Here is a 26,100-nt window from a genome sequence, read left to right on the forward strand (position 1 = left end):
GAGAATTCTAACAAGGTATAGTGACAATATCCATTGCTTCTAATTTTAATTGATTTAACATGAAAAAGTAAATTACTCAAAAAAGTAAATTTAATTTTTTGGTATTTGCTAAGCTGTTGTCTACAATGGCCAATCAAAAATGTACTTAAGGCTTATTTGGAGTTCCTGTCTACAAAATACTTTCACTGAAATCACATTACTTAACCATGACATCTCTCTTTGATTTTGCTTTTAATATAAACATTACTTATTAAAATTTCCTTGTACTGGTGAAGCCTTGATTTCTTACTTTTTGATGTAAGGCACTCTTGACACACACAATTATCAAAACTATTTGAAGAAATAGAAAATAACATAGAAAAAGATGCAGCATATGATCCTGGCAAAACCAAGACCTAGCCTTAAAATGTGCTTTCAGCCAAACTCTATGAAAGGATTCAAAAGCCCATTCAAAGTCTCCCATTTGGTATCAGCAATCCTTCCCTTCTAATAAAGGAAAATTATGAGATTCAGTATTGCAAATGGAAGATAAGAACATTAGGAAGGGAATTTTGGGGAAAAGAATTTCATTTTCATTTTAAAAAATTAAATACAAATAAACCAAAGGACATCACTACAAGATGTAGTCAGTCCCAGACTATATGTTAAAAACCAGATACTATAAGGCTGACTTTAAGAGCACACTAACTTGCAAGCTCAACTGCAGCACTTGAGAAATCACTTTGAATTTGTTCCATAGTCGAAATGCATTTCTACTCACCCGATAACTTGATGTTCATAATACTGCAATGTCCTCTTCAGAGTCAGCTGTATAGTCTGAGGCTGCATTGTGGTAACAAGAATGAAAACACATCATCACCTCATCAGTGTGATTCCCAATCAATGAGAATAGTCAGATTTATCTCATAAAAGTTGCTACTTTACAGTATTAATGCATTTTACATCTAGCCATGTGCTTCCCCCAAGCAACTAAATGAGGCCGTCAGAAATTGCCCTGTTTCCCAATGTTGAGTACAATGGTATTTTCTTCACCGCTACTCCAATTTTTTTTTTACTCTTTTGATGAACTATTAATAAGTATTCAATAAAGAACTCAGTGAGTGCAATGGAGAGTTTGGGAGCAGTGGGGAAGGGTACTGCAGGAAAACTGCTGGCAGTACTTCCTGGGTATTGTGCATAATCCTTGCAAAGTAATGCCTTGCAAAGGGCACACCTTTATTTGTTCTTTCATGTTGTAACGATGACTTGCAATGGTAGTCTAGAAGTAACAGTAAGATGAGTTAAAATTGTCAACTCTATAATTATATATTTTAAGCTTAATGAACTTTTCTTTTTCCATGAGATTTGTGTCTAATAGGACTCATAGTATGGACAGGGTGAGATTGGAAGCAGTGACCCAGATCTCCATCAGTAATACTTCAAGTCAGCCTAACTTCCTGTATGTCCCAAGAAGTACCAAGTAGAGGATTGTTCTGGTGTCTCATGGAGGGGCCACAATTGCTTTGGACTGCATCTTCATTGATAAGAATAGAGCAGCTCCACCAGCACAAGAAAATCTATTAAATCAAATCAAACCAAAAAAAAATGCCCATCATTTTATTAAGAATGACGCTCTCAGGTGGCCGAGTGCATGGCGGAGAGACAGGACAGCAGGAAGCCCATGCAGACCCCAAAACCACGTGTTTCTCCTCTAGGAGGCCACTTAAATACCCTGTGGGAGTGGTCCTGAGCCCCGCCAAGGGAGGGATCAGGAATTGGCATGCTGGGATTTGGAGTCCAGAGATATGCCTGGTACTGGGAACTATGCTCCCAACTTAACACTCATGTCTTCAAAAGAGAAAGCCCAATGGCAGACCAAGATTTATCTAAACTGGGGACCCTGTTGGGAAAGCCCATATATACAAGAAAATGGGATGTAAATATCTCAGAACATTGATTTTTTTAAAGGGTGTTATGATAAGAACTAAATTCTCAATAGCAAAAGAGTGAATCTTTAAAACAAAGGATAACTATGTTACAGTCCACAGACCCAGAGAGACTAGGTAACAATGAGTGTGCAAAGAGGGATACCTGGATCTCCCTGGAAAGGCAAAAGAGAAGAGATGTTTTATGTGGGCTGAGGGAGAAAAGGGTTAGGAACATAAGTGATCAGGTTGTAGGGAGGACAAAGGGAGAGAGTACTGAAAGAGACTATTGGAAAGAGGGTGGCATTACAGGGTCAGGTAAAAATTTGGTGCAAGGAATCTCCCAGGAATCTACAAGGATGAAAGAATGATCTGAGCTAAGTCTCCTGGCAAAAGCAAATAAGTAGCCTGAAATGACCATCTTCTGTAACCAGACTGGTGCCTAACCCAATTGATATCAGAGAGGCTTTATCCAGCAACTTATAGAAACAGATACAGACCCACAACCAAATACTAGGCAGAGCTCAGGGAATACAGCAGAATAAGGGTAGAAAGAATTGTAGGCACCAGAGAGGTCAAGTACACCACAAGAAAACTCACTGAGTCAAGTAATGTGAGATCATAGGGACACACAGAGAGTATACTGACAACCAGGGAGCCTAGATTAAACTGACCTAGGCACTTGGCATATAGTTACAGTTGTGTAACTAAGTAGCTTGGTCTTTTTGAACTCCTAACAGTGGGAACATTGTCTTTCACTCTTTTACTGGCTTTTGGAACCCTACTGCCCATACTGGGTCACCTTGCCCAGTCTTAATACATGGTGAAGTGTTCAGTCTAACTGCCACTTGATATGTGTGTTTTATTGATACTCATGGGATTCCTGCACTTTCCTAAGCATAAAATGGAGGAGTGGATTGGGAAGGGGTGTGGGAACAAAGGGAATGGGGTGGGAAAAGGGACTGGGAGGAGAAAAGGGAGGGGCAACTGTGTTGAGATGTAAAATAAATTTATATTAAAAAGTGTCCCCTTACATCTTTATTTGTAGGTTATGGATTTTTCAACCCTAATCAGAGACATTTTTAGTAGATTATTAATACAGGAACCCACAGGAAATAAGATACTGTGGGGTTCTCCACTCTAAATGGGACATCTTATCAAAGTCTCATCCAAAAGGCTCAAAGATCATTATGGAACAGAGAACAGAAAGATGCTAAGAGCCAAAGGTAGTGAAATTATTTGTCAGACATGACAGGACTGTTGCACACATGAACACAAAGCAGTTGCAATTGCCTGAACAAAGCCTACAGCAGATGAAGCCAGCCAAATTTCCAGCATGAATGAGGAGAGGCTCATGAAGTTCCACTCCTAGCTGAGGAGCTATAGGCAACTGATGGTTGCTGCAAGAAAAAAATGCTTTCTTCATCAATGTGGTTCCTGAGAGAATACCCATGCTCCAGTAGATAATCTCATACCTATTAACACACAGGATGCTCAAATTGTACTCTGTGGGTTTTTTGGGTACAAAAAGTTGAAAGGGAAAGGGGCAAGGGATAGGGAAGGGATTACATGGAAGGAAAACTTGATCAAAACAGATTATACACATATATGACATTTTCAAGCAATGAAAAAACATAGTCAAAAAGAAATAAAATTCTGAATTTGAAAATCTGGGTAAATGAACAGAAACTACAAAGATAAGTACAACCAACAGAATACAAGAGATAGAAGAAAGAATCTGAGGTGCTAAAGACATTACTGAAGAAATAGACCCATTGGTCAAAAAAAACCACTAAATCCAACAAATTTTAACACAAAACATTCAGGAAATTTGAATTGACCAAATGAAAAGACCAAACCTAAGAATAACAGGGGTAGAAGAATGAGAAGCACTTCAGCTCAAAGGGTCAGAAAATATATTCAACAAAATTATAGAAGAAAACTTTCCCAACCTAAAGAAAGATAACCCTAGGAAAGTACAAGAAGCTTACAGAACACCAAATAGACTCAATAAAAAAAAAACACTTGCTATATAATAATCAAATCACAAAACATACAGAACAAAGAAAGAATATTAAGAGCTGCAAAAAAAGTCAAGTAACATATAAAGGTAAACCTATTAGAATTACACATGAATTCTCAATGGAAATAATGAAAGCCAGAGGTCCTGGATAGATGTGCTGTAGACACTAAGAGACCATTGATGCAAGCCCAGACTACTATACCCATTTCACCATTGATGGAGAAAACAAGATATTCAATGACAAAAACAGTTTTAAACAATACATAACCACAAATCCAGCCTTACAGAAAGTACTAGAAGGAAGGGGGAATGACCTTGGACTTCCCACATGGCAGGGAACCCTGACTGCTCTTTGGTCTGGAGAGGAGGGGGAGGGAAATGGGAGAAGGTGAAAATTTGTAATAATAAGAATATAAAAAAGAAAGTACTAGAAGGAAAATCCATTTGTTGTCAGGATTTCTGTCCTGGTCAGTTCCCACAAACTTTAAGTTCCAAAGAAATAACACAGAAGTCTATATTAGTTATAAACTGATTGGCCCATTAGCTCAGGCTTCTTTTTAACTCTTATAACTTATATAGCCCATTATTCCTATCTGTATTAGCCTTGTGGCTCAGTACCTTATTCAGTAGGGCAGTCATATCTTGCTTCTTCTGTGGTTGGGTCAGGACTGCATCCTCTTCCCAGAATTCTCCTGTTCTCATTGACTCACCTCTACTTCCTCTCTGGTTGTCCCATGTATACTTCCTGCCTGGCTACTGGCCAATCAGCATTTATTTAAAATATAATTGACAGAACACAGACCAGGGTCCCTCACCACTTCTACACCTAAAATAAAATAGACATCTGATAACCCCCCCCCCCCGGGATAACCCAAAGAAGGGAAACACATGAATACTACTACTGAAAAATAACTGGAATTAAAAACAACTGGCCATTAATATTGCTTAATATCAATGGTCCCAATTCACCTATAAAAAGACACAGGCAAAGAGAATGGATAAAAAACAGGATTCAGCCTTCTGTTGTTTATAAGAAACACACCTCAACCGCAAAGACAGACACTACCTCAGAGTAAAGAGTTGGGAAAAGGTTTTCCAATCAAATGGACCTAAGAAACAAGTGGTTGTGGCTATCCTAATACCTAACAAAATTGATTTCAAACTAAAATCAATCAGAAGAGATAGAGAAGGACACATTATATAACAGGAACAATTAATTAAGATGAAGTCTCAATCCTGAATATCTATGCCCCTAATACAAGAGCACCCACATTTGTAAAAGAAACATTACTAAAACTTAAATTGCACATCAAACCCCACAAACTAATAGTAGGAGATTTCAACACTTCTCTCTCAACAATGGACAGGTCAAACAGATAGAAAGAGAGGAATAAGAGAACTAACAGATGTAATGAATCAAATGGACTTAACAGACATCTATAGAACATTCCACTCAAACAAAATAGAATATACCTTCTTCTCAGCATCTCATAGAACGTTCTCTAAAATTGATCGCATACTTGGTAACTAAGCAAACATCCACAGATACAAAAAAAATTGGAGTAATCCACCGTGTCTTATCGAATCACCATGGAGTAAAGTTAGAATTCAACAATAATACTACTCCCAGAAAGCCTATAAACTCATGGAAACTGAACAATCAACTACTGAACCACCCCTGCATCAAGGAAGAATTAAAGGAAGAAATTAAAACCTTCCTTGAATTCAATGAAAATGAAGACACAGCATATCCAAAACTATAGGACACTATGAAATCAGTGCTAAAAGGAGCATTCACAGCAGTAAGTGCCCACATAAAGAAAATGGAGAAAGCTCACATCTGCAACCTAACAGCATGCCTGAAAGCTGGAAAAAAAATGAAGCAGACTCACCCAGGAGGAATAGAAGACAGGAAATAATCAAATTGAGGGCAGAAATCAGAATAGAAACACAGGAAACCACACAAAGAATCAATAAAACAAAGAGCTGGTTCTTTGAAAAAATCAACAAGATTGACAAACCCCTATCCAAACTAATCAAAAGGCAAAAAGAGAATAACCAAATTAACAAAATCAGAAATGAAAGGGAGGCATAACAATGGACACTGAGGAAATTCAGAGAATCATTGGGTTCTACTGCAAAAACCTGTACTCCACAAAATTGGAAATTGTAAAAGAAATGGACAATATTTTAGATAGAAACTATGTACCAAAATTAAGTCAAGACCAGGTGGGCAATTTACATAGACCTATAAGCCATGAGGATATAGAAGCTGTATCAAAAACCTCCCCCCACCAAAAAAAAAAAAGCCCAGGGCTGATGGCTTTAATACAGAATTCTATGAGAACTTTCAAGATGAGCTAATACCTATACTCCTCAATGTGTTCCACATAATAGAAACTGAAAGGTCATTGCCATTGTGATGCTACAGTTACCCTGATACCAAAACCGCACAAAGACTCACCAAGAAAGATAATTACAGACCAATCTCACTCATGAACATCTATGCAAAAATTCTCAATAAAATACTGGCAAACTGAATCCAAGAACACATCAAAAAAATCATCCATCATGATCAAGTAGGCTTCATCCCAGAGATGCAGGGCTGGTTAAATATTTGAAAATCTATCAATGTATCCCATCATATAAATAAACTGAAAGAAAAAAACCATGACCATTTTATTTGATGATGAAAAGGCATTTGACAAATTCAACATTCCTTCATGATAGAGGTCTTGGAGAGATTATGGATACAAAGATAATATTTAATATAATAAAAGAATATACAGCAAGCTGACAGCTAACATAAAATTAAATGGAGAGAAATTCAAAGTGATCCCACTAAAATCAGGAACAAGACAAGGTTGTCCACTCTCTCTATATCTCTTCAACATGTTCTTGAAGTTTTAGTAATAGCAATAAGACAACATAAGGCGATCAAGGGGATTCAAATTGGAAAAAAAGAAGTCAAATTTTCATTATTTTAAAATTTTAATTAGCTTTTTTCTTTTAGTATGCTTGGAAATTTTGCATTTGTTAATCAACTAAACTTCCCCCATCTATTTAGTAGTGCTGGTCATTTGATGAAGCATTTCATTTTTTTTCTAAAATTTTCAATACTTTAAAATCACTTAGTATAGGTACACTATAAAATAACTGGAGTTCTAGTCACAGTGGTAGAAAATTTACAAGATTTCATCTAACATCTACAGTATTCTCCCTGTAAATGTTGAATGATCCCAAAAGAACAGAGAATTATGATTAATATAAATCTAATTGACACATACAGAAATTCAAAGTGATAACCTTTGTCTTATTAAAAGCATGCTCTAATTAGATCATTCTATCTATGGATAATAATTGGTTCTATTTAACATATAATCAATAAAATTAAGTTTTTCTATATAAAATGTGTTCCTTTTCTAAACCTTTGTTACTTCAATACTCTCTGAAAATAGCTATTGGATTTCAGTTTGCTACAAGACCTAATTATAATCAATACCAATTTAAAATGAGGACCCTTGAAAATAATTAGTAGCAAAGGCTTATTCATTTAAGCCTTCTATCCACCTTCATGCAACATCACATTTAAATCACCCAAGCCTTTCTTATGCTTGGTAAGAACTCCAGAGACTATTAATATCACCTTTGGTTTGGATTACAACTTACAGTTTATATATCATTTGATTTGTATTCATCATATTAGAAGTTCATGGCATCTTCCCAAGTCAGATTTAGTTATTTACATTTGACAGATGAAAAACCTGGGGAACCAGTGAGGTTACAATATTTTATATTTGTTTCTTCTGTTTTTTCCTCAGCTTCTGATCTGTAAAGAAACATAAATCTAAGACCCTGGTCCCCCATGGACTTTCTTTACATATTGATGTTTCCATATGTAAAGGATTTCACTTCAGTAATCATCAGGAAATATTACCTAAATATAATTCCTTCTTTACCTTTAACTGCTATCTTTAAAGGCTATGGGAATGATGCTATGAAATCATCATCCTAAACTTGTAACTTTTGTGGCAGTGACTTAAGGAAATGCTTAAGATCTGTTAAGACTGTTATGGTCTAGACAGAGATTTCAGGAGATCATGCTTCATTGCTCATCATCTTGCCCAGTGTGGCTCAGTTGAATTAAATAAAATTATGAAATGAGATGGCACTATTTTGAGATTCTTTTTCAGGAAAATCAATCATAGCATATCAAATGCCACTGGGAGACTTGGCAACATTGCTGATCAAATGGAATCTCACAGTTGTCACAGGGTTGGTACAGTCCACAGGGAGACTTAAGCTTCAGACACACAGCCCAAATACTCTATGAGGAGTTAGCAATGGGTAAAGTGCTGAGTGTCAAACATGGTACCCAACATCTTACACATATCCAGTTAGTATACCCTCATGGAAGGCCTTAATTTTATAAAGGTGATAATTTGAGATTGAGATAATTTGAAAAATCTGCCCAAATTCACTGGTAATATGTGTGTGAGTCAGAAAGTGATTGAGATCTGACTACTTCTGAGATTCTTACTGTCTCTAAATAATTTTTTCCTTCATCCTCTCCAATACACAAAAGACCTAAGTTGAAAGTGATTCTCCTACCTTTGCTATGTGATTTGTAATATTTTTTTCTAGCCTTAATACACTTTCTTTCAGTACAGAAATGGGGATATCCTTATGTATCTATTTCTTAGGATTGTTAATACAACAAAATAGAATGAAACAATAAGGTAGCATACAAATATTTTACACAATAGAATGATAAAGTAGTCAAAATTATTGAATTGGAATAACCTTATTGTGGTAATTTGAATGCAATTGGCCCCCAGAAGCTCATAGAAAGGGTACTACTGGGAAGTGTAGCTTTGTTGAAGTAGGTGTGGCCTTGCTGGTTGGAAGTGTGTCAGTGTGGGAGTGGGCTTTGAGGTTTCATATACTCAAGTTACACCTATTTCAGTTTATTTCCTGTTCCCTGCCAATCAAGGTGTAGGACTCTCAGCTCTTTCTTCAGCATCATGTCTGCTACATGTTGCAGAAGCCCACCATGATGATAATGAACTAAACCTCTGAAACTGTAAGCCATCCCAATTAAATGTTTTCTTTCATAAGAGTTTCATGGTCATGGTGTCTCTTCACAGCAATAGAAACCCTAAACACTGACCATTTCTAATATCTAGGACTACTACCAGACCTGACTCACAGCTCAAAGACACCAATCAGTAAAATTTCAAAAGTAACTGCAGCTTTCTCTTAGCATTCCTATTGGACGAAGTGGCCTTGCACAAGAAAATAACTTCTAGCTTTTCAAGGAGTCTGAATATATCTAATGATTATTTTATTGCCTCCAACAGGTATCTATAAATAAGGAAGGCACAATTTTTACCTCTACATAGCAAAGTTAGTACATGTAATGCTAAGATAATTTGTTACTTCTACATGAGCTGGCTTCAGTGATCATTTGTAGAAGGTAACAGAGATTTGAGTCTAGTCATTTTCCAGGGTACAATGGACTGAGTTAGAGAAGGCAACCGGGGTGGGGGGGGAGAGAATGATCATATATAAAGCAGATCTAGTATTGTTTGGAATCATATGAATTCTCTTATTCCTCCTATTCCTCCAATAAAGAACAACCTTCAAACATTATATTATAGGGGTAATCTTTTGAAAAGACTTGGAGTATCAGCTCTCAATAACATCTCCCCAACAACTGGAAAGTTCCTTACACGAGAGCAAAAAGTTTGGAATAAAATCATTTTACATTGGCTCTACATAGATTAAAGCAAATTTCTGACTATAGTGTGGAATTTCACACAGCATGAACTGTTGTCAGAGTTTCTGTCCTGCCTGGTTCACACAATCATTAAATCCCAAAGAAATCACACAGAGGTCTACATTAGTTATAAACTGATTGGCCCATTAGCTCGAGCTTCTTATTAACTCTTATATTAACCCATTATTCTTATCTGTGTTAGTCATGTGCCTAAGTATCTTATTCAGCAAGGCAGTCAGATCTTGCTTCTTCTGTGGCTGGGTCACGACTGCCGACTAGGACATAATTCTTCCCAGAATTCTCCTGTTCTCATTGACACGCCTCTACTTCCTGTCTGGTTGTCCTGCCTATACTTCCTTCCTGGCTACTGGCCAATCAGTGTTTATTTAAAATATAAGTGACAGAATACAGACCATTACAAAATACACTGACAATGGAGACCTTTCAGAATGAGATTCATTCAACTGCTACTAATCAATGTAAATAAGTATATTGCCATTCAGATGTGAACTACGGTGCCATGGGCATTCTGTTTAGCCAGTTTAGTTGGTAGCTTAGAGTGTCATCATTTCAGACCCTTATGAAAGTGACTCCTTAAGGTCTGAAAGAAAGTCTCGTGTGGAAAAAAATGCCAGAATCATCAGAACACTTTGCAGAGTGGGTCCCACTCTGCTCTACTGAGTCTACCTCACTAGAAAGAAAAAGACCAGTAAGACCTGGAATGTGACTTGCTGCCTATAATCTGATGACCCAAACAGATATTCTACAAGATTACTAAGCAGATATTTAGAAGATAATAGCCATATCACTAGTGTTTACAATGCACTAGAATCTTAAATTATCGAGAATATGTAGGAGGAGGATGCTTGTTCATCCCAGCTACATAGAACCAAAATAATCACACATAAACTATATTAATTAAAATGTTGCTTGTCCCATTAGTTCTGGCTTCTTATTGGCTAACTCTTATATTAATTTAACCTATTTGTATTAATCTGTATATTGCCACATAACAGCAAAGATTTGGCATGTCTGACTCTGGCAGCTACATGACATCTCTCTCTCTGACTCTGCCTTCTTCCTCCCAGCATTCTGTTTAGTTTTCCCTGCCTAGCTCTGTTCTCCTACAGCTCTGCTATAGGCCCAAAGCAGTTCCTTTATTAACCAATGAAAGCAACACATAGACAGAAGGACCTCCTATACCATTACAGCTGCTTTTTACAGTATCAGAGACCACACACAAGTAGGTTAGTATCTTAAAGGCTATTGGCTGAAGGGGCAGAATGTGCTCCCACAGCAAGAATAGTAACATTTTTTTATGAGAGAAACACATGCCAACTAAGAATACTAACAGTGAATAAAATGGAAAAATCTCATTATTGTAGTTTTACTTTAAATGATTAAAGCACATTTTAATCTACCTGTTTCTCAGTTCTTCAAAAATATCACTTCCACATTACTCCTGATGAGGTATAACTTAATATTATAATTATTAATGCCAAGACATGTGGATAAACAGATGTACATAATTATATGTAATGTGTTAAGAAAACTAATACTCTTATATACAACTACATTTATGGTAATCATAACATCCTTCACATTTAGAAATCAAATGTCAAGTATTGTCATTGTTCATCTGGACTCTGCAGCATAAGCTAGGTTATTGGCAGTGATGATGACTTTTTTCAGTTTGTTCATGGTTGCCTCATCCTTGGGAGCCTAGAACACATGGGCGTGGGAGTGGAAAGGCAATCTAGGTCAGCCTAGAGGGAGAGCCCCAGTGAAAAAAGAGTGTTGATTGAGGGAGGGCCTGCTTTTCCCCCTGGCTGCCTGAAATAATCACACAGAAATTGTATTAACTAAATAACTGCCTGGCCCATTATGTCTAGCCTCTTATTGACTAACTCTCACACTGATTCAACCCATCTCTAATAATCTGTATATCACCACAAGGTAGTGGCTTACCGAGAAAGATTCAGCATGCCTGATCTGGCAGCTCCATGGCGGCTTTCTCTCCCTGCCCTTCTTCCCAGCATTCAGTTCTGTCTACTCCCCCTACCTAAGTTCTGCCCTATCAAAGGGCCAAGGAAGTTTCTTTATTCAACCAATGAAAGCAACACATAGACAAATGAACCTCTGCATCAAAAGAGTCCATCAGCATTTCTACCACAGGACTGCCTCAAACTTAGAACTGAATGTCTGGTAAGATAAAGTTCAAGAAAACTTACTGGAAAATTCAACACCCCCCCCCTTTTCAGCAAGTCACTGAGTGTAAGATGCATGAGAAATGACAAAAAGCACCTCCAGAGCATTATTGTACATGGAGGGTGAAGCTATTTGTGGTTAGATGAAGACATGTAGAAATGAGCTTTGTATCTGAAGTAGGAACAAAGACATTAAAATTAAGTGACTATGATGAATAAAGAAAATGTAATATACCCACAAAGAATGAAGTCATGCCATTAAGCTGGAGGTCAATATGACTTACAAGATAAATCAGACTTTGAGAGACAAAAAGATATCTTCGATAATACATGGGAAAGATGGAAGAAGAAGAGTGACTACAAGGAAGGGGACCATAGAGCAAAGACATAGGTTGTCACAGGGAGTAAACACAAATCAAAGTTCTTATATACATTCATGAAATGCCATAATGGAGTCTAATATTTTGTTCAACTAACATACACCAATAAGGTATGTGACAGTTACCAACTTCTTCATTTGGGTCAAATTACTATTCCTTTCTGAGCATCAGCACAGTACACCCTCACAGATAGAATGATATTATTTATCAATATTATAACTAATTAAAATATTATCAAAAATACAGGTGGTAAATTCATTGGTTCATCTAATCTGCTTATACTGAACACTAAGCCATTCATTACAAAATGATCATCATGATATCAACTGTTATAGGAGACATTTAGAAGATATGAACAAAAAAGCTTGTTAAAGGAAGGAAATGAGAAGATGATAATATTTTATTATATATGCATGAAATTCTCAAAAAATAAAAGAAAAACTAATGTTAGCTCTTTCTAGTCATTTATTTGTCTCATTAGTCAAGAAAAAATAAATATCTAGGAAAAAGAGAGACTAAAAGGATGCAAGAAAAGGATAAAGGAAACAGGGACCTGCAGAAGAGTAGCAATGACTTTGGCATGGTATTTTTTACAAACTTTTTCTCTAATACTATGTCATTTTTAAAATATTTTATTGTGTAACTTGGCTTCACAAAATATCAGTGCAGCAATGATCACACAAGTTATGTGTGGTCAGTGGATGAACATAGACTCACACTAAACAACAGGGAATATGATAAAATGATACCTTTAAACAAAATACCAGATTGACTACTGTGTACTATTTTCCAATTTTGAAAACATTCTAACTTTTGTGTGTGCATACTTTCCCTTTAACCTACAAATTATTCACATAAGTCAGAGACATTTGCAACCCTCAACCATTTGCCCCTAAAATCATCTCTAACAAATCCTGAAGTAGTAGTAATCATTTGTTAAAATAATGGAAATTGTTTAAAACCTAAAACTTAAAAGTATAATTATACTTTACACATTCTCAGACATTTTAAATATAATCAAATTTTCCTTTCTATAAACATACTAGTCTTGCAGATATGAGAACATTAAGCAATTTACATGGCTATGGGCATCTTCACGTGTCTTCCTGGACAACTTTTAGAAACACAATCCTTACATAGTCATTGCTATACATCAGAACCTGGTAGACAGATACTGGATTTGACTTTAGGACCACCAGAGAGCTGTCTCACTCCACATATTACCACTCTTTCCCTCTAAATCTACATTTTTACCCATAGTAGCTTGGAATTAAAAGATATAATTTCCAACTAATTTAACATAAAATGGTACTTACAATATATTCAGTAAAAATTAATTGGTACAGACTCACAGAACATATTTGTGGCATGAGACTTTGGTTCAGAAATCACTAAAGTGGAGAGGGAGGTGATGCCATAAAACAATCCCACACCACTTAAGAATTATTGATTATAAAAAGAGTTATTTATTCAAGGGGAAAACTTCCAGATCACCATCCTAAACAACAATCCTATGAGTGCAAACAAGAACAGAGTCAAGCAGCTGGAACAGGAGCCAGAAGCAAGAAAGCAGGCACATGGTTCCCACTGCTTTTTAAACTACAAGAGACCATGCCCAAGTGGGCCAGTATCTTAAAGGCTGTTGGCTAAAGGAGCAGAATGTGCTCCCACAGCACCTCCCCTTTTTGTTTAAATAAGAGAGCTCTAAATCCAATACAAAACTATATACACTAGGAACAGATATCAAGTATAATTACAATTACAACCAGAATAAACTATATTAAGCAAGGAATATACACTAAATATTTTAATAAACATTCTGTCCTATGGAGTCTAAGTCTTGTATAGGAAATGGCTTGGCTAGATCATAAGAGTAGAGTGACTATGACTATCTAATCTTTAACCCCATCAAAGGCCTGAGAAGGGAGATAATATTACTTGAACAGGCAGGAAGTACAATCAAGTAGCTTCCAAAGCAAGCAATATATGATGGAGACAATTAGTTACCTGAGCAATCACCCAAAGTCTCATTTTGTAACACTGAAGCAACCAACTTTGGCTAAGTCCTAGTGTAACTGACAGACCATTTTCAGAGGCAGAAAATTTTTCAAAACTGTTTTACCCTGTCTTGGCAAGATTTGACAATCCTGCTTATCCATTTCCAGATACTATATAACTTGTACATGGTTGAGGCATTGTCAGTTCCTTGCCCAGAAGTTTTGCCAAGAAGAAAACAAACTCGAAGTGGAGTGTCTTCAGTGCTCAACATTCTCTCAGGAATAGATTGGTGCTGTCAGAAGCAATCATGTCTCATGTCAACAAAACCTTAAATTATTTAAATGCCAGGTTCCACAGATCCTTGAAGTGGTTGAAGAATACCTATATAGACAGATTACAATCTCTATGTATCTAAAGAACCTAATTGATCTAACTACAGTTAGATCATATATGTATAACAAACATGAACAACTATTTACCTATAATAATTAATACATGTATCTTGATCATAGGTAGGAGTAATATATAATACAATATGAAAATATACCCTAAACGTTGTATCAATATACAAAATGACCTAAACTAAGGTAGAAACATGCATATATACAATCTGACAAAATAACTTTGTATATATGTACAAATAATGTGAACAAAAGTAACCAATAGAAATTGATCTTATATCAATATACAAAAACTCTACCAATGTAAATTATCCATAAATAATAGCTCACAAGTATTCACTCTATTATCTACTATTATTATCCACTTTTTTTGAACAAATATAGTTTTCTCCACAACCCTCTATCTAGTATAAGTAATAATCAACAATCCCTAACCAGTGTTCCCAACCCTATGGACAAACTTTTTGGGGATAGGGGGCATCATCTTCTAGAATTGCTTCCTGCTATCATGGGGGCAATGTCCTCTTAATTGCATCCTGCAAAAAATTAAGTGGTAGTTAAGTTCAAAAATTACTGTCTAGTATAATTGCAAACAATTTTAAAGCAGTAAATAGGGTCAGTATTTATTTGTGCTGGAATCCCTTTAATGGCCATAACTTCTGAATTGTGTGACTACTGAATCAGCCTTTTCTGAATTCAAGGCTCATTGAAAACCTGAATACGTGTCTATGATGTGGTGTACATATTTTAATTTACCAAATTCCATAAAGTGGAACACATCCATCTGCCAGATTTCATTCCTTTGAGTACCCTTAGGGTTACTCCCTGCAAGCAATGGTGTTTGATTATAGAAAGAGCAAGTAGGACACCTCTCTTTAATCTCCTTAGCTTGTTGCCATGTAATAGAAAACTCTTTCTTTAAACCTTTGTTATTGACATGATTTTTTTTATGAAATTCAGAGGCCTGCAACACACTTCCAATCAATAATTGATCAATTTCTGCACTACCTTGTGCTAGAGCACCTGGCATGTATGGGATCAGATTGTGTTATGTATATAGGACAAATCCTATTCCTGATTATGTATTGCACCTGGATGAACAATGAAGTCAATTCCGTATCATCTGGTATATATTCAGCAGTTTCAATATGTACGACAACTCTTTCTGCATATTGTGAATCAGTAACTATATTGAGAGGTTCTTTAAAATCCTTAGTACCATAAGAATAGCTCCAGAAGGCAGAATTATAAGGGCTTTGTTCCACCTTACTTAATCTTCTGATTTGTAAACTGCCTTTTCTGTTTTACTTGCATCAGTATAAAATGTGCTGGCGCCAGTTATTGGAGCATCACATACAATTTGGGGAAGGATCTAAGAAGTTCTCTTTATAAGGTTAAATCTATTGCTTTTGGGATAATTGCTATTAATTTCTCCTAAAAAATTAGCACAAGGTCTTTGCCGGTGTTCATTATCTTCCCATAACTTTTTATTTTATCAGCATTAAATGGCTCTATAATCTCTGCTGGGTCTATACCTGCTAATTGACAAAGTCTCAATTTACCTTTTATAATTAATTCAGAGACTTTTTCCACATAAGCTTTTGAATTTTTTGCTTTTATTTATGTGGTTAAAGATCCACATAAATATCATACCTCTGCATTAAAATCCTGTATGAGAAATTCTGGAAGGCAATATGACTAGAATACAATTAAGATTTGGATTCTCCCTATCCACATGTGCCTTTTGTAATTTTTCCCAACTCAAATGCCAAAATGATTTTGGTTAACAAAATCATAGAAAAATTTCCCAACCTAAATAAGAACATGCCCATAAAGGTACAAGAGGCTTATAGAACACCAAACGGATTTTACCAGAAAAGAAGGTCCCCATACCATACAATAGTCAAAACACTGAACATATAGAATAAAGGAAGAATATTAAAAGCTGCAAGAGGAAAGGGTCAAATAACATATATAGGGAGATCTATGCTGTATTTTTCAGTGGAGACTCTAAAAGCCAGAAAAGGCTGGACAGGTGCCAAGTAGACTCTAAAAGACCATAGATACCAGCCCACACTATTGTGGCCAGCAAAATTTTCAGTCACCCTAGATGGAGAAAACAATACTTTCCATGACAAAGTCAAATTTAAACAATACTCATTCACAAATCCAGCCCTACAGAAGATACTAGGAAGGAAAACTCCAAGCCCAGAGTTAACCACACCCACAAAGCACAAGAAGTAAATAATCTCAAACCAGTATAACTAAAGAATGAAAACACACACACACAAAAAAAAATCATTGGTCATTATTATCTCTCAATATCAGTTGACTGAATTCACCAATAAAAAGATACAAACAGAATAGGTTAGAAAACAGGACCCATCTTTCTGCTACCAACAAGAAACACACAACTTCAACATCAAAGATAGACATTATCTCACAGGAAAGGTTTGGAAAAAGATTTGCATGCAAATGGCCCCAAGGAGCAATCTTGTGTAGCTATTGTAATATCTAACAAAACAGACTTTAGACCAAAATTAGTCAAAGGAGATGGAAACAGACATTTTATACTCAACCAAAGGAAAAATTCACCAAGATTACATTTTAATTCTGAACATGTGTGCCCCAAATGCAAGGGCACCCACATTTGTAAAAGAAAAAATGGCTAATGTTCAAATCACCCATCATCCTTCACATATTGATAGTGGAAGACCAATGGACAGGTCACCCACATATGAACTAAACAGAAATATTGGAGTTAACAGATGTTATAAAACAAACAGACTTAACATATCTACAAAACAATTCATCCAAATAGAAAAGAAATACCAAGCTGGAAATTTACCTATATTTGATATATAAGTAATTCAGTATTTCTCATCTATTAGTAACCCCAGTATAGAAACAATAAAAAATTTGTTACATAGATCAGTAAGACAGTAAAATCTGTTATATTAAATTAATAGGATGCTTTCAGGTAAGAATATCTTGGTCTCATTTATAAATCACATAAAATAGTGAAAAATCTCACCTAGTGGTCAAATGGTGTTGGTCTGATCCAGTTTTGTACATTCATGCTGCATATTCATACTTCATTTTTATACAAGGCTAAGATATTTTCATTAGCTCATATATGAAAATATTTTTCTACTATGTATTTTTGAAGGTTATAATAAAGGTTATAATAACAGTAAAATTATTTTTGCATCTTGTGTTATACAACTGTTAGCTTTGTCATTACATCCCTATGATGTAGCTCCTGAAGGCAGTAAATTTTACCTCTATAATTGAAATAACTGGATATCTGTGACAGCCTGTTGTTTGAGATCTACATTACCTCAGTTTTATTTAATAGTAAAGATATCTATACTGACAGTAGGAATTTACATTTGCAAGTTAACTTAATAATTGGTACTCTTCATCTTGTTCCACCCTGATATGGCTAGATTTACTTGTGAACAACACAATCTAGAATCTCTTGAGAGGAAATTACAATGAAAGATTGTCCAGATTAGGTTAGGATATATAGGTTGGCATGGAGGATACCTAATTTATATTAACTGATCATTGAAAATCTGGCCCTCTATGGGATCCTGAACTACATAAATTCACAGCAGGGGCTTAGTACAGGCAATCATGTGCCCATTCACTCTCTCTCTCTGAATGAGATTAATCGCTTCAAATTTTCTACTGTTACTTCTCCACAATGTCAGACTGTTGCCTGGGACTGTATGACAAAATCCTACTTTTAGTAATGTTTTATTTATATTTTAATAAAAAAAAGCTTGCCTGAAGTTCAGAGAGTAAAACAGCCACACTGATCAGTCATATAGACAAAGCAGTGCTGACATACACATTTAATCCCAGTAACCATGCTAGTTTGCGTAGAAACCGGGTGGTGGGCACATGCCTTTAATTCAGCACTAGAGAGGATAATAAAATGGGAGGAGACAGCTCTCACACACAGTCTCATTCTGAGATTCTTGGAGGCATGATCGCCATGTCCAGCTGAGGTACAGGTATGAGTTGGTGACCGGCTGTTTTGCTTTTCTGACCTTCAGGTTGAACCTCAATTTCTGTCTGTGGGTTTTTATTGATTGTGCTACATTCTCCTTTAAAGTTGGTTCTGTCATAGTATTGTATTGTAGCAATAGAAATGGAACCAGGACAAACATAACCTTAAGTATGCAGCTAAATAGGGAGAGAATAATGTAAGCAAGTGGCAAAAAGACAAAGTATTCAAGTTACCAGCTTGATGACAAGCTGTCAATGAGTCTCCTCTATTGTCTCTCAATCCAGGAAAGTTAGATTTGGACTTTTAATGCATCAATTTGAAGAAAGAATTTAATTTAAAACAAAAACAAGGATTGTTTTCTTTGAGATACATTCATAATGATAGTAAGTTAGCTCAAGAGAAAAGGAAAGATACTTTATAGCTTGCAAATATTGCCAGACTCACAAAACACTTATTGATCTTGCATCAGGAAGAAACAATAAATCTCTCTTCTCCAGAATTCACATCACAAATCCCTCTTATTTGTGTGAAGCTTCAAATGGAATTATGTCAAAACTCAATCTCAAGATTATCACTCTAAAATAAATATTTTAAAAGGCACAAATGTTTTATTAAGAAATAAAGGATTTTACATTACTTGTGGAAAATTTTAAGAAGATGCAGAGCATGTTTATTGCAAATTCCAATTAAATGGCATTATTCTGCTCAGTATCAAATAACAGAATCATTTTTCTGACCTATACAATCAATAGTTTATAGATACACAGGTAGCAACAAGTTTTCAAAAACATTATTAAAGTCAAGCAAGGATTTATGTGTAAATAAATGAAAAGTTACAACTTGAAGGAAGCTGTCCTTTCTTTTCTTAAAAATAATCTCGGTAAGAAAAATCACCAGATATTTGGTTTAAAAAAATCAATCAAAAAATAAAACTACTCATAAATAAACAAGTAAATAGCACAAGGGAAAAAACCATGAAATTAAAAAGAAGCTATCCGAGACAATCTAATCAACAGGCATATATATGAGGTAATTTATTTGTTCTAGTCTAAAGGTCCTCCTGAAGAAAATGACAGGTTTATTGCCAGTCTAGCAAAAGCTGCTCCTTCAAATTGTTGGGATCATGTGGGTTTCTTTTTCAAAATTTCTTACTAATCTTTGGCAAAACATTGAAAAATAAAAAAAAGGAAAGAAAGTAGCATACAATGCTTCTGAATTTCAGTCCAGGAATGTGTAAGACAAAATCAAAAGAAAATATAAAGGGGAAATTGTATTTCTTATCATCAGTTATTGAGACATTTCAAATTCTTGGTCCAGGCCCCGTTCTGCCCCAGAAACAGAGCACAGACATTCCTCAACTCCTAATCTTTCTGGTCATTCTGCAGGGGCCTCTCCAGCTACTGCCTCTCTCTTCCTATTCCATCCCAGGTTCTGCGCAGGCGTCCTTTCCCTACTTCAGGGACACGAGACCTCCTCCGCCAGCTCAGCCTGTATTTGGGCTGGGACCTGGTGGTGAGTGCAACCAGGCAGGAATTCCTTTGTTTCACTAAGCTTGCAGGCACCAAGCTAGGCCTTTTGTCTGCGAGGTCCTTGGACAGCAAGGGGCCCTGATCCTGTACCAAAAGATCTATCAGAGAGCATGTGAAGGAAGAGATGGGCAGGCACCAATGCAAGAATTCCCCCAACAATCTGAAAAGCAACATGGTAACACCAGAACCCAGGGAACATACAACAGGATGATTTGAACACCCTAATCCAGAAGAAGTAGAAAAAAATGACATTATGAAAGTGATAGAGTCTCTTAAACAGGATGTGAAAAACTCCCTTAAAGAAATGGATGAGAAGAATAACAAAAAGTTTGAAGATATGAGTAAATCCATAAAAGATACCCTAAGAAACCAAGAAAAAACAATCAAACAGGTAATAGAAACAGTTCAAGACTTGGAAACTGAAATGGAGGCAATGAAGAAAACACAAACCAAGGGCTGGCTGGATATGGAAAATCTAGGTAAATGAATATAGATGACAGAGACAAGCATAACAAACAGAATACAAGAAATAAAAGAAAGAATCTCAGATGCTGAAGAAACCATAGAGAAAATAAATGCACTGATCAAAGAAAACAGCAAATCCAACAAATTCTCATCACAAAACATCCAGGAAATCTGGGACACAATAGAAAGACCAAACATAAGAATAATAAGGGTAGAAGAAGGAGATGAATTACAGCTGAAAGGCCCAGAAAATATATTCAACAAAATTATAGAAGAAAACTTTCCCAACCTAAAGAAGGATATTCCTATGAAGGTTCAAGAAGCATACAGAACACCAACTAGACTGGATCAAAAACAAGCATCACCCTACCATATAATAATCAAAACACAGAAAAAAACAGAATAAAGAAAGAATATTAAGAGCTGCAAAGGAAAAAGGTCAAGTAACTTATAGTGGTAAACTGATCAGACTTACACCTGAGTTCTCTATGGAAACCATGAAATGATGTGGGAGTCTTCTGTTTTGTGTTGATTTCATTGGTTAAATAAAGAAACTGCCTTGGCCCTTTAATAGGATGGAAAATTAGGTAGGCAGAGTAAACAGAACAAAATGCTGGGAGAGAGAAGCCGAGTCAGGCAGTCGACATGATTCTCCCACCTGACACAGATGCAGGTTAAGATATTCCCTGGTTAGCCACCTCGTGGTGCTACACACATGATTAGAAATGGGTTAAAGCAATATGTGAGAATTAGCCAGGCAGTGTTTAAAAGAATACAGTTTCCATGTAATTATTTTGGGGCATAAGGAAGCCAGGCAGCCAGGGCCCTATGCTCCAACAACAGAGTGGCACCCACGTGATGGACTAAATCCACTTAAAAACTTGAGAGGGCTTTAAAAAAAAGGGAGAGAGAGTTTATCACAGCTTTTGGCTGTTTGTGGGTGCTTGCTGCAAAGAAATTTTCCTGAGTAAGCAGCAGAAAAAAACTGGCTGTTTTAAAATGCTGGCTTTCTGGGCTGTGCCACCATTGAGATCGCTGTCTGGCTCCTGTGGGAGACAGAGCTTTTGAATGGAGCATTTGGAGAAAATGCAATGGCTTGCTTGATGGCAATGTGGACTGCTGTGTGCCTGGAACTGTGTGTGGCTCAGAGGCACCAAATGATTTTGAAGCAGGAGTGGAAAAGCTCCAACATACTGAACTGTGCTGGTCTCAGGCAGGAACTATCATAATTACTATAATAACAGCACAATTAAGGTTTAGACTGGCAGTAAACAGGTGGTACCGTATTACCCCTACATGGTACAACTTAAGTTTTTAAAACGTGCTTAACATTTTAAGAAATGTTCCTGGATAGTAAAAAAAAAAATTACAGATTCACAATAGGACAGATTCACACCACTAAATGGATCACAATGTTGGATGAGTGTACGTAGGCTTGAGAGAAAAAAAAAGAGAGAGAGACAATAAAGTTAATGTCCTTAAAAAAAAGGGTAAAGTCTTTGAAGAGACAGAATAAAGTAAAGTGATAGAGTAAAAATAAGCCATGTAAAAATGGAAAATTCACAGAGAGTCTGTTTTCTTTAAAATTTTTGACTATGAAGGAGCTAAATACGGAGAGACATTTCATTGTGTGGTCTGCCAAACTACATGTATGTTCTAAAGGTGTCATGATTTCAGAATTTGGGTCTAAGGATATGATGCTTTGGAGAGGGTCTTCTTTTGTTTTCACAGAGGATGAGACCCTATGGTATGATAGACCACACCCTCCTGAAAGGTCACCATAAACACCTTCAAAAAATTACTTCACTCAACTGCCGACTGAGATGACCCTGGCACACAGGTTACACCATGAAAGATCTGAATAACAGCGCCCCCATTCAGCAGGGAGCAGTTTGGAGAGAAAAAACTGTGCCCATGTTTCCAAATATTGTTTATAAATATTCTTTTACATTTAAAGGGAGATATGAGATAGATATGTATGATTTGCATTGGTATAAATTTTGCCTTATTGATAGAAATTTAAGGTCAATTTTGTTATATGTATATGTATTTCTGATCTTGATTAAGGTATTGTGATTGTGTAGTTCATTTTTAAAATGTAATGTATAATTAGGAAATATAGGTTGTTAATGGATAATCATCAATAATAGTTAATCTTGTAGTCATATTAATTAGATTTTCTAGATATGTAGAGATATATTTCAGTTAAATAGGCATTCTTCATATCTATAAAAGACTACAGAATATGGCATTTAATGTTTTTTCAGTGAGTACTGGAATTTGTCTGTGTTTAATTTCCAACTGCTTAAAATACCCCTGACCCCAAAAGGTAGGAGTACTACATTAACATGAAACAAGGAAATGAACATACCAATTGAAGGTCACAGGCTACATTCATAATTAAAACATTCTGTTGCTAGAACAAAACAAGTCACACTCACACTCTAGACCAACACATTCTATAGGCAAACCACTCCCTGGATTGGATCCATAGTTATCTCCATTAAAGAACTGGACTCTTGCTTGAATCCTTAGACTTTTGTTTGAGGTAGGAACACGTCTTCTTCTCTATTCCAGAAGTACAAGGTCTGACTATTAGCCACAACTGTTGACAATAACCTTAAGAGAACAGAACTGTCTGACCTAAATCTAGGTGGGAAGTTTGTTTGAGGTAGAAGCACAATAACCGTGAAGAAATAGAGGTAAATTCCAACTTTCTGACCTTTGGTCAGTGTGGAAATAGGCTCACACTTTGGGCCTTCACACTTAATCTCATCATTCTGCCTAATAGTAAACTCTAACAAATTTTTATCCATGTACTTATTAGCAGAATGTAGTTTTCCCAGTTGTTGTACTAGAGATGATTTTGATGGAAAAAAAAACAACTTTCATCTTAATGATATCTTAGTGGTTTAGTTTTAATTTTTCCCCCACTTTTTTTATTATTAAAAATTTCTGCCTCCTCCCTGCCTCTGCCTCACATTTTCCTCCCCCTCCCCCAATTCCCTCCCCCTCTCTCTCTAGCCCGAAAAGCCATCAGGGTTCCCTGCCCTGTGGGAAGTCCAAGGTTCTCCTCCCTCCATCCAGGTCTAGGAAGGTGGGCACCCTAACTTAGGGCTTTTCATGACAATGAGACACGTCTGCTCCTAACAGCACCAATCTACTTAAAGAGGAAGATGGGCATCAAAGAGGCTCCTTATGGAGTTTGATAGCCATTTGGGCAAGAAACTATTCTTGCCTGGACTGTTGCATAAACTGGACACAGAGAACCCATAGAGAGAAGACTGCTGAACTTGCCAAAAGGTGAGATGGTCTTTCGGGATTCCTGATCTATGAAAGAGTCTACAAGACATTCTGCAGGACACAGCAGAAAGTGACTGAACTGTCTTTGGAATTTCCTGCTTCATGGAAATGTCTGCTGGATACTATGGGCCTGTAGGCCAAAGATGGATACCCCAACGGTACAGAGGAACTTTGGGTGACTGTCCAGGCAGCAAGATATCTCTGTCATTTCTAGAGTTTACTATGTTAAAGTCAAGGCCTTTCTTTTTTGTTTAAACAGAAAAAGGGGAAATGATGTGGGAGCCTTCTGTTTTGTGTTGATTTCATTGGTTAAATAAAGAAACTGCCTTGGCCCTTTAATAGGACAGAAAATTAGGTAGGCAGAGTAAACAGAACAGAATGCTGGGAGAGAGAAGCTGAGTCAGGCAGTCGACATGATTCTCCCACCTGACACAGATGCAGGTTAAGATCGTCCCTGGTAAGCCACCTCGTGGTGCTACACACATTATTAGAAATGGGTTAAAGCAAGATGTGAGAATTAGCCAATAAGAGGCTAGAACTAATGGGTCAGGCAGTGTTTGAAAGAATACAGTTTTGATGTAATTATTTTGGGGCATAAGCAAGCCAGGCAGCCAGGGCCCGCCGCTCCAACAACAATGAAAGCCAGAACGTCTTGGATAGATATGCTGCAGAAACTAAGAGAACATGGATGCAAGCCCAGACTGCTATACCCAGCCAAGCTTTCATTTACAATCAATGGAGAAAACAAAATATTCCAGGATAAAAATAATTTAAACAATATGTAGCCACAAATCCAGCCTTACAGAAAGTAATAGAAGGAAAATCATAACCCAAGGAATCTAACAATGCCCACAATAACTCAGACATCTAGTGACCCTACACCAGCACAACTCAAAGAAGGGAAACACATAACTCTACCACCAAAAAAAGGGAAAAAAAAATAACCGGAGTTAACAACCACTGGTCATTAATATCAATAGACTCAATTCACCAATAAAAAGTGAGATTGGATGGGAAAACAGGATCCAACATTCAGCTGTTTACAAGAAACACACCTCAACCACAAAGACAAACATCTACTCAGAGTAAAGGGTTGGGAAAAGTTTTTTCAATCAAATGGACCTAAGAAACAAGTAGGTGTGGCCATTCTAATTTCTAATAAAATTGACTTCAACCTAAATTCAATCAGAAAAGATGGAGATGGACACTTTATACTCATAACAGGAACAATCCATCAGGATGAAGTCTCAATCCTGAATATCTATACCCATAATATAAAAGCACCCACTTACGTGAAAGAAACATTACTAGAACTCAAGGCAGATACCAAACCCCACACACTAATAGTAGGAGACTTCAACACACCTCTCTTACCAATGGACAGGTCAATCAGACAGAAACCTAATAGAGAAATAAGAGAATTAATGGAGGTAATGAATCAAATGGACTTAACAGACATCTACAGAACATTCCACCCAAATAAGAAAGAATATACCTTCTTCTCAGCATCTCATGGAACCTCTTGAAAATTGACCATATACTTGGTAACAAAGCAAACTTCAACAGATACAAAAAATATTAGTAACCACCTGTGTCTTATCGGATCACCATGGAATAAAGTTAGAACTTAACAATAATTCTGCCCCCAGAAAGCCTAAAAATTCATGGAAGCTGAACAATCAAGTACTAAACCTCCCCTGGGTCAGGGAATAAATAAAGAAAGAAATTAAAGTCTTCCTTGAATTCAACGAAAATAAAGACACAACATACCCAAACCTATGGGACACTATGAAAACAGTGCTAAGAAGAAAGTTCATAGCTCTAAGTGCCCACTTTAAAAAATGGAGAAAGCTCACATTGGAGATTTAACAGCACAACTGAAAGCTCTAGAAGAAGAAAGATGCACACTCACCCAGGAGAAGTAGAAGACTGGAAATAATCAAACTGAGGGCTGAAATCAACAAAATGGAAACACAGAAAACAATCGAAAGAATCAATGAAGCAAAGAGCTGGTTTTTTGAGAAAGTCAACAAGATTGACAAACCTTTATCCAAACTAATCAAAAGGCAGAGAAAGAACATGCAAATTAACAA

At 36.4% G+C, this 26,100-nt stretch overlaps 1 protein-coding gene across 1 annotated transcript in view; it reads right to left on the minus strand.

Annotated features, from left to right (window-relative positions):
• The window catches only part of Gucy1a2 (guanylate cyclase 1 soluble subunit alpha 2), a 308,832-nt gene that overhangs the window by 266,575 nt on the left and 16,157 nt on the right, over positions 1-26,100 (minus strand). The window contains exon 2 of the mRNA XM_075966896.1: positions 761-822. Coding sequence (XP_075823011.1) covers positions 761-822 — 62 coding nt within the window. The remainder of the gene's footprint in view (positions 1-760; positions 823-26,100) is intronic.

This window comes from Microtus pennsylvanicus, chromosome 3 (assembly GCF_037038515.1).
Source record: "Microtus pennsylvanicus isolate mMicPen1 chromosome 3, mMicPen1.hap1, whole genome shotgun sequence".
Classification (NCBI taxonomy): domain Eukaryota; kingdom Metazoa; phylum Chordata; class Mammalia; order Rodentia; family Cricetidae; genus Microtus; species Microtus pennsylvanicus.